General features: G+C 56.2%; 3 protein-coding genes across 16 annotated transcripts in view; 2 read left to right on the top strand and 1 right to left on the bottom strand.

The window, feature by feature from the left end:
• Positions 1–4,799, top strand: part of CARM1 (coactivator associated arginine methyltransferase 1) — a 42,742-nt gene extending 37,943 nt beyond the window's left edge. For 2 of the 4 annotated variants that reach the window (XM_021083822.1, XM_021083824.1), the window contains exons 9-16: positions 1,309–1,394; positions 1,577–1,666; positions 2,125–2,262; positions 2,355–2,444; positions 2,535–2,647; positions 2,778–2,855; positions 3,100–3,168; positions 3,330–4,799. In XM_021083822.1, coding sequence (XP_020939481.1) covers positions 1,309–1,394; positions 1,577–1,666; positions 2,125–2,262; positions 2,355–2,444; positions 2,535–2,647; positions 2,778–2,855; positions 3,100–3,168; positions 3,330–3,472 — 807 coding nt within the window. In that variant the 3' untranslated portion in view covers positions 3,473–4,799. Of the gene's footprint in view, positions 1–1,308; positions 1,395–1,576; positions 1,667–2,124; positions 2,263–2,354; positions 2,445–2,534; positions 2,648–2,777; positions 3,169–3,329 lie in introns of all 4 variants that reach the window. The other 2 variants (XM_021083821.1, XM_021083823.1) reach the window with 2 other exon arrangements.
• YIPF2 (Yip1 domain family member 2) lies at positions 3,937–9,628 on the bottom strand. 11 transcript variants are annotated; one of them, XM_003123204.5, is made up of 10 exons: positions 9,417–9,628; positions 9,202–9,262; positions 8,668–8,822; positions 8,505–8,585; positions 6,879–6,966; positions 5,724–5,840; positions 5,479–5,645; positions 5,222–5,404; positions 5,000–5,131; positions 3,937–4,894 (listed from the first exon to the last, which is right to left on the bottom strand). In XM_003123204.5, exons 2-9 carry the CDS (start codon positions 9,230–9,232, stop codon positions 5,018–5,020), a joined length of 936 nt encoding a protein of 311 aa, XP_003123252.1. In that variant the 5' UTR covers positions 9,233–9,262; positions 9,417–9,628; the 3' UTR covers positions 3,937–4,894; positions 5,000–5,017. The 11 variants fall into 11 exon arrangements, 5 of the variants coding, with proteins under 5 accessions (XP_003123252.1, XP_005661307.1, XP_013850139.1 ...); XM_005661250.3 differs by having other exon boundaries at positions 8,668–8,825; XM_013994685.2 differs by having other exon boundaries at positions 8,668–8,825; positions 9,412–9,628.
• TIMM29 (translocase of inner mitochondrial membrane 29) lies at positions 9,607–12,306 on the top strand. The gene is made up of 2 exons (XM_003123205.4): positions 9,607–9,748; positions 9,826–12,306. Exons 1-2 carry the CDS (start codon positions 9,655–9,657, stop codon positions 10,512–10,514), a joined length of 783 nt encoding a protein of 260 aa, XP_003123253.3. The 5' UTR covers positions 9,607–9,654; the 3' UTR covers positions 10,515–12,306.

Consider the following 12,306-nt stretch of genomic DNA (forward strand, 5'->3'; position numbering starts at 1 on the left):
TGCATTCAGTCTCTTGTGATAGCACAGGTGAGGGAATACATGAAAAGGGCAGAAAACATCTGTTATTGTGAAAATAGTTTTACCTTGAGGGTGTTCTGGAAGGGATCACATTTTGGGAACTGCTGCTTTAGTTTCAGTGATCTCAGTCAGCCTGGTGGTTCACAGGCCTCTTGTCCCAGCCTCCCAGCACCACTATGCTGCTGAACCTTTTCTTAGCTTTTTAATCTCATAGAAGCGGCTTTTTGCTTGGTTTCTCTAACCCCCATTCCACATGCAGCTCAAATGCCACAAAGTGAAATCAAATGGAGAACATCCACCTTGTGTTTCCACATTTCCCGTTTCTTTAGCATCTCAGTTCCTTGAGTCCTAGCTACTTGGCTAACTCTGAGCCCTCATTTTGCTTCCCCACCCAGGGAGGCTGCTGAAAGGCCCACCCCAAGGTGAAAGACACAGGCCAAAAAGCATCCCTCTAGGATCTTAGCCCCCAAATTGTGGCTGCTGTGGTTGCTCTCCAGTGTCAGACAACAGGGTTTTTTTCCTTTGTTTTTAACTCCGCTCGTTTAGTTCTTGGCAGGATTGTTAGCCTGATATAAAATCTCCATCGTAGCTGGGATGGATGTCAGCACATGGTTCTCTTGTTTTTTTCGTGAACATGCTTGACAACTTATTTGGGAGCTCTTTCCCCACCTATTCATAAAGAGCTTCCTCTTCTTCTTTTCTTTTTAAGAGCTTCTTTATTCTTTTTCACATACATAGTCTTTTATTGATGGGTCATTGTTGGTTTAATTAGATGGTTTCTATGTGTTGCTACTCTAGGCAGCCTGTAATTAACATGTGTAAGTTTATACATATGCACAGAGATCTGTAGGTTAAAAGTCCCAGAAGTGAAATTGACAGATCTTTTTTTTTTTTTTTTTTTGTCTTTTTAGGGCCTCACCCACAGCATATGGAAGTTACTAGGCTAGGGCTGCATTTGCAACGTACACAACTCACAGCAATGCCAGATCCTTAACCCACTGAGTGAGGCCAGGTATTAAACTCAATTCTTCATGGATACTAGTGGGGTTCATTACTGCTGAACCACAATGGGAACTTTATACAGATGAACAGTTGTCATTTTGAGAGGTGTCACCTAGCTGCCCTCCATGGTGTTATACCAATTCACCCTCCGTTACATCTGAGAACAGCAAACTGCTTTTGGCTGAATGGCCTAGAGGCCATGGCCAGACTCAGGAAGAGGGGCAGGGCTTTTCTCTTCATTGCTGGCCCCTTGGCCTGAAGCCAGGTCACACCTGTGATCTCTCTCAGGACACATTTGACATCCGGATCCTTATGGCCAAGTCTGTCAAGTACACGGTGAACTTCTTAGAAGCCAAAGAAGGAGATTTGCACAGGTAACCTGCAACCATGCCCCATCCTCCTGGGCCTGGCTCCTGCTGGAGGTCGGGACCCCAGCTGGCTCCCTCAGGCAGAATTCTCCCCAGGGCAGGCAAACAGGAGCCCTGACCTCCTACACTCGACACTTCTCCTCGCCCCTGTTCAGCTTCCCCAGCAATCACTGCCCTTTGCCTTCCAGGATAGAAATCCCATTCAAATTCCACATGCTGCATTCCGGGCTGGTTCACGGTCTGGCTTTCTGGTTTGACGTCGCTTTCATTGGCTCCATGTGAGTGCAGTGTGTGGCCCTAGCCCCTCAGCCCCAGGGACTTGCCTGCAGTTGTGACCCCCAGGCCTGGCTGGCTTGGGAGGGCAGGACATGACTCCTCCATGTTCCGCTGTCCCTTCCAAAACGCAGTGAGAGCTGGCCTTGGAGGGAGAGACTATTTTGTGTGTGTGTGAGCGTGTTGGAGGGAGGCTAATGTCTATACTGTCCTGAGTGATTCTTCTTCACAGTGCCTGAACTGTGTCTCTTGGCATGTATGTCAAGGCGAGTGGGTGCCCCTGGCTGTGGGGCTGTGTGTGCGGTTGTGTGCTGAGGACATCCCGGGCAGCCAGCCTCTCTTGGCTTCAGGACCCCTGGGGGAGGGGGTGGGTGCCTGGGGAGAGCACAGGGTGGGCCCAGGGGTGGGGGTGTCGGAGTGGCTCCAGCCCAGATATAAGTACATGCTTGTCCCTGCTTGGCAGAATGACCGTGTGGTTGTCCACGGCGCCGACGGAACCCCTGACCCACTGGTACCAGGTCCGGTGCCTGTTCCAGTCACCACTGTTTGCCAAGGCTGGGGACACGCTCTCAGGGACATGTCTGCTTATTGCCAACAAAAGGTGCAAGCTGCCGCCCTGGGGGCCTGGGGAGACAGGGGTCCGGTCCACCCACGTAGCCCCCTCATGGCCACCCTTTCCTGCCTTCTCTGCAGACAGAGCTATGACATCAGTATTGTGGCCCAGGTAGACCAGACAGGCTCCAAGTCCAGTAACCTCCTGGATCTGAAAAACCCCTTCTTCAGGTAGGATGGGCCCTCGTCCTGCGGTGGGGGTGCCCTCCTGGCCCGCAGCCTCTTGGCCCCACCCACGCCCACAGTCCTTCTCTGCCACAGATACACCGGGACGACACCCTCTCCCCCACCGGGCTCCCACTACACATCCCCCTCGGAGAACATGTGGAACACCGGCAGCACCTATAACCTCAGCAGCGGGATGGCTGTGGCCGGTGAGCAAGGCCCCCTGGGCGGGGTGAGCAGCGGTGCCCCCCGCCCCGGGCAAACAAGCCCACAGTCCTGGTCCCTGGAAGCCCTGCTTGGGTCACTGCCCCACCCCTGACATCTCCCTCCCTGGCACAGGAATGCCGACCGCCTACGACCTGAGCAGTGTTATCGCCGGAGGCTCCAGCGTGGGCCACAACAACCTGATTCCTCTAGGTGAGCGCCCTGGGGGCCGGGCGCCTGGGACTGCCGCACTGGGCCTTCTGCATCACCACCTTTTCTTCCTTGCTGGGGCTGAGGTCCCCTGTTCCATTCCTCTCTGCCTCGCTCTGCCAGAACCATGCCCACCTCCCTCCCCACACCCGTGTGTGAGCGCCCACCACGACGGGCGCGTGGGCCGAGGCAGGCTGGGGGCGGTGACGCCGTCTCCCTTCCTTCCTTCCTCCCTCTTGCTGCGCAGCCAACACGGGGATTGTCAATCACACCCACTCCCGGATGGGCTCCATAATGAGCACGGGGATTGTCCAAGGTAACGGGGACAGAGGGAGCAGGGTCCTGCGGGCGTGGGCATGCTGACCGCGGCGCCCGCCTTGCCCTCTCGCCTGCTCTCTTCTCTCTCTGACTCTGCCGCGGGTCCGGGTGGGCAAGGGGGTGGAGCTGGTCCCTTAGTGCCCACGTCCCACCCCACAGGCTCTTCTGGCGCCCAGGGCAGCAGCGGCGGCAGCTCCAGCGCCCACTACGCGGTCAACAGCCAGTTCACCATGGGCGGCCCCGCAATCTCCATGGCCTCGCCCATGTCCATCCCGACCAACACCATGCACTACGGGAGCTAGGCCCGCCCAGCGTGGAACAGACTGACAGCACCAGGAAACCAAATGAAGACCCTGCCCACCCCACCCCTCCACCTGGGCGGCTCTCACCCCTGTACTGGAGAAGCCGAACAACCAGTCACAGCCCTCTTTGCTACGGGAACTCGAACACTTTTTTACACAACGTTGCCGCCGCCCCCACCCCACCGCCCACCCACATCTTGGCCCTGAGCGCGTGTCGCTGCCATATTTTACACACGATCATGTCATGGGAGCCCTGTTGCCCCCTCCTATCCTCTCCACCCTGACCTGGGCTTGACATCTTCTGTAACAGGCGTGTCCGGGCCTGACAGCTGCAGGCCTGGCGGGGGAATGGAAGCAGCTGCTGCCGGGTCCCTGGGGCCTGCCCTCCTCTGTCTCCAGCAGGAAGGCTCTCCTGGCTGGGCGGGGCCTCCCCTTCAACTACCAGGCCTTGGTCACAATGGGCGTGACATGCTGCTTTTTTTAATTTTATTTTTTTACGAAAAGAACCAGTGTCAATCCACAGACCCTCTGAGAAATCAGGCCGGCCGGGCCGAGCCAGCAGCCCCTCTCCCCGACTCAGAGGCTCAGTGGCGAGGGGCAGCCCTGCGGGTCTGCAGGATGGGGCAGGGCTGGGCCTCTGGACCCCTCGGCCCCCTCCCACCAAAGGGTTCACCTCACACTTGAATGTACAACCCACCCGGCTGTCGGGAAGGCCCTCCGTCCTCAGCCCCTGCCTCTTGCTGCTGTCCTGTCCCTGAGCCCCTGCAGGTCTCCCACCCCCACCCGCACCCAGAGCTAGAACAGGTGGCCCTGTGGGCCCTGGAGGGAAGGGTCACCATCAGCCACTTGGGGCAGACACAAACCTCAAGGGTCTGTGGTGAAAGGCGTCCTTTTTCCGTGTAGCTAATGTTAGGCCTGTGTGTCCCCTTCAGTATTTGTAGATGCTCAAGTCCCCACTATAATGGCATTTTGGTCCCTCCCCAGTCTGGGAAGGGGCCTTGCAGGGACCCCTCCAAAAAAGAAAAGCAAAATAAACAAGGAAATGTATGTTTCAGCACAGGCAGTTTTCTTCTACTTCTCCCCGTTTCTAACACCCGCAAACTCAGATGTGGTGGAGCTAGGCCCAAGGCCCACAAGCTGGGCACCCCAGTGAGAGCAGGCACAGCCAAGGCTGGGGTGGCCCTTTTGCTGCCCACCCGTCCTGGCAGGTAGCCCATGGGGCGATGGCTGCCCTGGAAGCTCCCTGCTCTGTCCCTCTTCCCGCCTTTATATAAATTCTCTGAATCACCTTTGCATAGAAAATAAAAGTGTTTGCTTTGTAAGAAAAGTCTGGAAAGTAGCAGAATGATCTTGAGGTTCCAGGGGTGCCTTCAGTCACCGTCTTGGGGGCAGGGCAGGCAGAGGCATCCCCTCCTGATGGGCCTGAAAGACAGAAACTCCTACGAGTGGCCCTGACTTCTAACGGGGTGGGGGGCTCGGCGCAGTGGCGGGGGCAGGCCTCAGCTACAGCTGGAAGCAGTTCCTCACCTGTGGGCTCCAGCCTTCCTAGGTCGCCATGGACTTTGGTAGGGTGGGTGGCAGCGGTATGTTTGGGGGCTGGGCTGTGGCCTGGTGGGGAGGTTCTAGGAGCTCCGGAGGCAGCGGCTGGAAGAAGTAAAACTGACCCAAGATCCCCTGAGGTCAGCATCAGAGCCCGCAAGCCAACCCCAAAACCCAAGGCCCAACCTATGACTTCCCCGAGACTGGTACCTTACAGCCCATGGCCAGGAGGGCGTGGAGCAGCACCACGGCAGAGAGCAGCACTGCGGCTGCCAACCTGGTGTCCTCGCGGACCACCGGCCAGAGGGTGAACACCAGGCCAGCGGCTGAGAGGGCCAGGGCAAGTGCCCCAAAGAGCCACTGCAGCCACGGGATGGGGACGAGCCATAAGACCTGGAGGCGACAGACAGTTGGCTACCAGGTCTCGTCCCCAGGGCACCTGTGGCCCATCCCTGGGCCCCACTCACCACAGTGGGGATGAAGACAAACAGGGAGTAGCCGTAGACGCACACTGTCTCCAGGAAGGTGTAGGGCCCCATGCGCTCTCGGACACCTTTGCGCCACTGCAAGAAGCCCCACAGTGCCAGCGGCACCAGCCATGCGTAGCAGTAGATGGTGATGCCAGCCACGGTCACTGTGGGGCAAGGCAGGTCATCACCCCCTGGGGCACCCCTGGGCCCGCCAGGTACCAGGCCTTGCCCAATTTGCTTACCTTTGTGGAACTGCGGGCTGTAGTGGATGGAAGGGTCCCTCTTCTGGGCCAGCACCAGGGTCAGATTGCCGGTGACAGCCAAGACAAAGGCCAGTGTGGCACAGATCCAGAAGGGGCCTATGGGCAGGGCAGGGGCGGTGCCAGGACAGGTGATCTGTCCCAGCCTCTTCCCAAGCCCCGGGCCTGCCTCCACCCAGTGCTCCATCCACCTGGCATCACACTTGACAACTTGCTGGCTGAATCCAGGGCTGGCTGTCAACTCAGGCTCTCGTTTCTCTTGGCCTTTCAACAGCCTGTGATGTAGTTGACTCCCCTCCTTCTGAGAGCACTCTTCATGTGGTTCCCAGGACTTTATGCTCTTGCTTTTGTCTCATCTCACTGGCAATTTTTTACCTCTGACTCCCTGGTCTCTCCAATGATGGGGAGCCAGCCGGGGCCCAGTCCTCCACCCTCCCCTCTATGTGATCTTGTCCATCTTATGCCACCTCTGCACTGACAACCCCCAAATGTCTCAAGCCTGGGCCTCTGCCCTAAACCTGGCACTCATATTCGCCATTCGCCCCACTACACTCACATGCCAGAATCCAACCACGCCTCTCTGTACCCCAGGCTAGGCCTGGCATCCCATGCCTGGACCTTGGCCATCACCTCCATGGTCTCCTGGTGTCTGCCCTCGCCCTCCCCAGGGCAAACACCACCCACGGACACTTAACTAAGATCCCTTCTCATCAAAGCATAGGAGACCTGTGAGATCTGTCCCGTCATCTCCTGGCAGCTCACTCCAATCCAGGGACAGTGCTGCCCTGCAGTTCAGGCCTGAACTGCCACATGCCGCTTCTGCTATGCTCTCCCCCAGGTCTCCCCACCCCCAACACTGACACCAACAAGGCTCATTCCCTCACCCTGCTCAGAGGAGCCTTCCCTGAAGAACTGATGCGAAACAGCAACCCTTGTCCTCTAAGCCCCCTGCGACTCTTCCGAGCCCCACTGCCCTCTGCAGCCTAATCTTCAGGCACTGTCTCCTTGAACAGAGGGTAAGTTTCACGCTCTCCCAGGGTGGCTCTGCTTTGTTCTCAGCTGTATACCTGGACCTGGCACTCAGTCCACATTTGCCAAAGGACTAATTGAATGAACAAAACACACAACCTCACTCACCATACAGGTCTGGCCGATTCCGCAGATGGTGCCGTACAAAGTTGTGGCCAGGCCGGGGCAGCAGTGAGCCTTTAATCCGGTCCAGGACCTGGGGGGCAGAGCCGAGGTGTAGGATGGAAGCCTGCCTGGGGCTCTTCACCACCCACAAAAGAGCGGGGTTGGAGTTCCCGTCGTGGCGCAGTGGTTAACGAATCCGACTAGGAACCATGAGGTTGCGGGTTCGGTCCCTGCCCTTGCTCAGTGGGTTAACGATCCGGCGTTGCCGTGAGCTGTGGTGTAGGTCGCAGACGTGGCTCGGATCCCGCGTTGCTGTGGCTCTGGCGTAGGCCGGTGGCTACAGCTCCGATTCAACCCCTAGCCTGGGAACCTCCATATGCCGCGGGAGCGGCCCAAGAAATAGCAACAACAGCAACAACAACAACAACAGACAAAAAGACAAAAAAGACAAAAAAAAAAAAAAAAAAAAGAGCGGGGTTAAGCTCCTTAGGGGTTCCTTCCCTGCTGACCTCCCACCTCCTCTCCACACCACCAAAAAGGGCTCTTCCCTGTGGGTTTCCTTTTTTTTTTTTTAAATAAAGGTTACACCTGCAGCATATGGAAGTTCGCAGGCAAGGGGTCGAATCAGAGCTACAGCTGCTGGCCATAGCCACAGCCAGGCGGAATCGGAACCACATGCGCAAGCTGCACCGCAGCTTGAGGCAACACCAGATCCTTAACCCAATGAGTGAGGCTAGGGATCAAACCCACATCTTCATGGATAGTAGTCAGATTCTTAACCCGCTGAACCACAATGGGAACTCCTCTCTGGTTTCTAACGGGCTATTCCCATGGCCTGGAGCCCTTCCCCTGGCCAGGCCCCACTCACTATCCCAGTGTCCCACCACTCTAAAGAACACTTCTGGGCCTGCTATCTTCTTTGCATCTCCTTCCTCTCAGAATCCGTGTCCTGGACTCCCCTTTTTGCTCTCTCCTCCCTGCCCCCATAAGGATCGGCAACAAATCCCGGGCGTTCTCATTCACGTGTCTCTCCCAATATGTCCCCTATTCTACAACCTTGGTTTAATATTATCTCCCTGTCCTGGGGCCTCCGATCCGTGTTCCACGCTACTCAATTCTCTCCCCCTCTAAACTCTTCCATGACCCCCCAGCACCGTTAGGATAAAACCCAAACTCCCTAACAAAGCTCAAGAGACCCCTGTGACCTGGATTCTCTCCACCTGTCTCCCATTTCACTCTCCAGACTGAGTGATACAAGGCCTCTGCAGTAGTTTTTGTCTTCTCTCATTACTGCTCCTCTACCTATGCTGTTTCCTGGGCCTGGAACGTACTTAAGCTTCCTTCCACTCTGCCTGGCTAAATCTACCTTCTCCTTTAAGTGTCAGCAAATTCCTCATCTCTCCCAAGGGGTCCTTCCCTAACCCACCATATCACGTGTGTTCCCTGTCACACATCAAAATCCTTGCAGTCCACACAGTTACATCTACCAGCCTGGGTAGGACTCTTGTTCTCTCATATGAGTATTGCTAGCACTTGCTCAGGGCCTGGTGCGCAGGAAATGCTCAGTGACTAGTGGCTGAACCCCAAGTGTGACTCTGAGCCCCATTCCACCAACTCCCCGGGTCTGACCTGTGAAGTGTCCACGTCAAAGAATGTCTGATAGTAGCCAAAGGTCCAGAAACCAGGCTGCTGCTTCTCCTCCTGTAGGAGCTGAACAGTGTGGGCTTTCAGTGAGGGGTGAAGGGCAGCAGGGACTAGACAAAGGCAGGGCACAGAGACTTAGGGGACCCACCGCTGCCTTGTCACTCTCCTCTGCATCATCCTCAGTTCCATAGCTGCCCCCTGAGCCCATGGCCACAGCCACATGCCCCTGGGGGGTCAACTGATCACTTCTGGTGGTGGTCGCTTCTGGGGTCTGGGCCAGCAAATTAGTGGCTTCCTCGAACTCTGCTGAGAAGGAATATGGGACACAGGTGTATTTGAAGGGGTCAAGACAATTTGGTTCTGCCCACTGCTCATCTGGGGGCCAAGACTAACTGTGACCACCTCGGTGTTCCCCCCAACCCAGGGTACAGCTTCCTCAATTTTGGGGAGTGGGAAAGAGGTGTGTCCCCTTCCCCTCACTCCTAACACTGGACCGCAATTGAGGGCTGGTATGGGGTAGAGGCTCAGGTTTGAGGTCTGAGTTTAGGGCTGGAGCGAGGTTCCTGCCTGGGTCAGGTTTCACAGCTGACTGGGATTCCGGTTAGATGTGAGCTGGGACCTGGATGGGAGGTTCTGGCCAGTGGAGGGAGTAGGAGTGGGGTCAGACCGCGGCGGCACTCACCGTGGAAGGCCAGCTCGTCCGCCGCTGCCATGATCACTCAGGGGCGTCGCCGCATCCCGCTCTGAGGAGAGAGGCCAATCAGGCCCACCCCAACCCCACTCAGCGCCACTCCTTGAAGCCAACCCTCAGCCCCGAGCCCCGTTTGGCGGCTGACCGTACCGCAGGGGCGTGAACACAGCACTCCCGCCCCCCAGGTGCACCCCCGCCCACCTCACCTGAGGCCGCCTCAACTGGCGTGGCCGGTACTCTCTGCGCCTGCGCGACCCGCCTACCAGCCGGGGCAACCCCAGTCGGACCCGACAGCAACATCCGGCGTCGGTCCGTTTTCTATCGTCTTCCGATGGGAAACTACCTCCGGAAATGTTGACGCTTGCGCAGAAGATATTCACCGGATCTTTTTGTTTCGCATACCAGGCGTTTCTTTTCGGAGTAGGGACGCCCAGCCGGAAGAGGATGGCGGCCGCTGCACTGAAGAGGTTGTGGTCCCGAAGCCGTGGGGAGGCGGGGGACGCTGCGGCTGCAAAGCCTGGCGTGTGGGCGCGGTTGGGTGAGTAGAGGCGCTAGGCGGTGGGGGTGGGGGGCCGCAGCGGCCCGACCGCCCTCATCGCGCTTCTCTCCTCTCAGGAGCTTGGGCCCGCGCGCTGCTCCAGGACTACGCAGAGGCCTGCAGAGACGCGGCGGCGGCAGCGCGAGCCCGGCCCGGGCGTGCAGCCGTGTACGTGGGGCTGCTGGGCGGCGCGGCGGCCTGCTGCGCCCTGGCGCCGAGTGAGGCAGCCTTTGAGGAGGCGCTGCTGGATGCGTCGGGGACGCTCCTGCTGTTGGCGCCGGCCACACGCAACCGCGATTCTGAAGCATTTGTGCAGCGGCTGCTCTGGCTGCGGGGTCGCGGCCGCCTGCGCCACGTGAGCCTGGGCCTCTGCTCGCTTGTGTACGAGGCGCCGTTCGACGCCCAGGTCAGCCTCTACCAGGCCCGCTGCCGCTACCTGCAGCCCCGCTGGGCGGACTTCCCGGACCGGATCTTGGATGTGGGCTTCGTGGGCCGCTGGTGGGTGCTGGGGGCCCGGATGCGCGACTGCGACATCAACCACGACGAGTTCCTGCACCTGCCGGCACATCTACGCGTCGTGGAGCCCCACCAGCTGCACTCGGAAGCCAACGAGCGGCTCTTCGATGAGAAGTACAAGCCTGTAGTGCTCACCGACGATCAGGTGGATCAGGCGCTGTGGGAGGAGCAGGTCCTGCAGAAGGAGAAGAAAGACCAGCTCGCCCTGAGCCAAGCCGATCCCCTGGCGCCCTCGGAAGTCGCTAGATGAAACCCATTGCGGCCTGGGTCCTGACCGGATCCTGAGCCCAAGCAGACTGCCGATCAAGGATTGTGCCGTTGGTGAGAATCAGCCTCAGACGTAGAGCGATGGAAATAAATTGTGTGCAGTGATCTCTCCGTGGGTTTTCACAAAATTGAGGGCCTCCCTCTCACCTGTTCCTTGTGAGTTGACGCTAATTCAGAGCCTCCTTGGTCTTGGAGTTGGGAAGAGCAGAAGGACATGCCTTGTAACATTTATCACTGCCAGAGTTAGTGAGGAGCCTTAGATGGAAATAAGCCTTTGCACTGGGCTTAAAGATTCCTCCGACTGAGGTATCACAGTTGTTAGGTGACTCCCAAGCTCTCCTAAGAACTTTTAGATTTTCTTTTTTCTTTTTTTTGTTCTTTTAGGTCCGCACCTACGGCATATGGAGGTTGCCAGGCTAGGGGTCTAATCAGAGCTGTAGCCCCTGGCCTACACCATAGCCACAACAACGTGGGATCCAAGCCGCATCTGCGACCTACACCACAGCTCAGGGCAACATTGGATCCTTAACCCACTGAGAGAGGCCAGGGATGGAACCTGCAATCTCATGGTTCCTAGTCCGATTTTTTCACAATGATGGGAACTCCTAGATTTTCATTTTAAAATTTGAACTGAAATGTTTATCCTGTTTCCATGACTAAAATGTTTTTTTAAATTAATTTTTAAAAAATTTATAATTTCAGGAGTTCCCGTCGTGATGCAGTGGTTAACGAATCCGACTAGGAACCATGAGGTTGCGGGTTCGGTCCCTGCCCTTGCTCAGTGCGTTAACGATCCGGCGTTGCCGTGAGCTGTGGTGTAGGTTGCAGACGCGGCTGGGATCCCGCGTTGCTGTGGCTCTGGCGTAGGCCGGTGGCTACAGCTCCAATTAGACCCCTAGCCTGGGAACCTCCATATGCCACAGGGGCAGCCCAAGAAATAGCAAAAAGACAAAAAAAATTTTTATAGTTTCAGAGGAGACTGGAAAAATAGACATCCTGTGTATCTTCACCCAGCTTCCCCCCCCTCCCCCCCCCCCCCCGTCATAACTTATGTAATCATTACCAACCCAAGAAATTAACATTGGTATGATTATTTGGATTTTACGACAAAACTTTTTGCAAAAACAACCTCCCCTGACCCTATTTTTTTAGGGCTGCACCCACAGCAAATGGAAGTTTCAGAGTCTAGGGGTCACCTCAGCCACAGCAATGCAGGATCCAGTCAGCATCTGTGACCTATACTGCAACTTACGGCAACGCCGGATCCTTTAACCCACTGAGTGAGGCCAGGGATCGAACCCTCATTGTCCTGGATAATAGTTAGATTCTTAACCCACTGAGCCACAACAGAAACTCTAAAAACAACCTGTTTTTGGAAAGTTCCCATGTGGCACAGTGGATCTGGCATTGCCATAGCTGTGGCACATACTTTGGTGTGGATTTGATCCCTGGCTGGGGAACTTCCAGATTCCGCGGGTGTGGCCAAAAAGAACTCTCAAAACCAACCTGTTTTTACCATGTGTGTACTGATACTGATGTTAAATGACAAGGAGGGACAAAGCATTTTCTGATCTGGAAATCAACATGGAATCCTAGTTTCTGGTTATGTTTTACTTCAATAACCCTGAAAACACAGAATTCTATAGAAAGGACATGTTGGTATTCAGAGCTGGGTTATGATAATCATACTTTTAAAACTAAAATACTATAGGAATGAGACTACCTCTGTCACCTATGTGACCTATAGCTAGTTAATAAACCAAGACATGAAATAA

Source organism: Sus scrofa, chromosome 2, assembly GCF_000003025.6.
Source record: "Sus scrofa isolate TJ Tabasco breed Duroc chromosome 2, Sscrofa11.1, whole genome shotgun sequence".
Lineage (NCBI taxonomy): Eukaryota > Metazoa > Chordata > Mammalia > Artiodactyla > Suidae > Sus > Sus scrofa.

What these genes read in the sequence shown, in the direction of transcription:
- YIPF2 (XM_021083825.1), bottom strand. Translation starts at nt 9,232, where the DNA reads ATGGCAGCGGCGGACGAGCTGGCCTTCCACG. An exon ending in GGACGAGCTGGCCTTCCACG is followed by an intron (nt 8,823 to 9,201) that starts GTGAGTGCCGCC and finishes CCTTCTCAGCAG; the next exon opens with AGTTCGAGGAAGCCACTAAT. An exon ending in GAATCGGCCAGACCTGTATG is followed by an intron (nt 5,841 to 6,878) that starts GTGAGTGAGGTT and finishes CCCTGCCCATAG; the next exon opens with GCCCCTTCTGGATCTGTGCC.
- TIMM29 (XM_003123205.4), top strand. Translation starts at nt 9,655, where the DNA reads ATGGCGGCCGCTGCACTGAAGAGGTTGTGGTCCCGAAGCCGTGGGGAG. An exon ending in TGGCGTGTGGGCGCGGTTGG is followed by an intron (nt 9,749 to 9,825) that starts GTGAGTAGAGGC and finishes CTCTCCTCTCAG; the next exon opens with GAGCTTGGGCCCGCGCGCTG.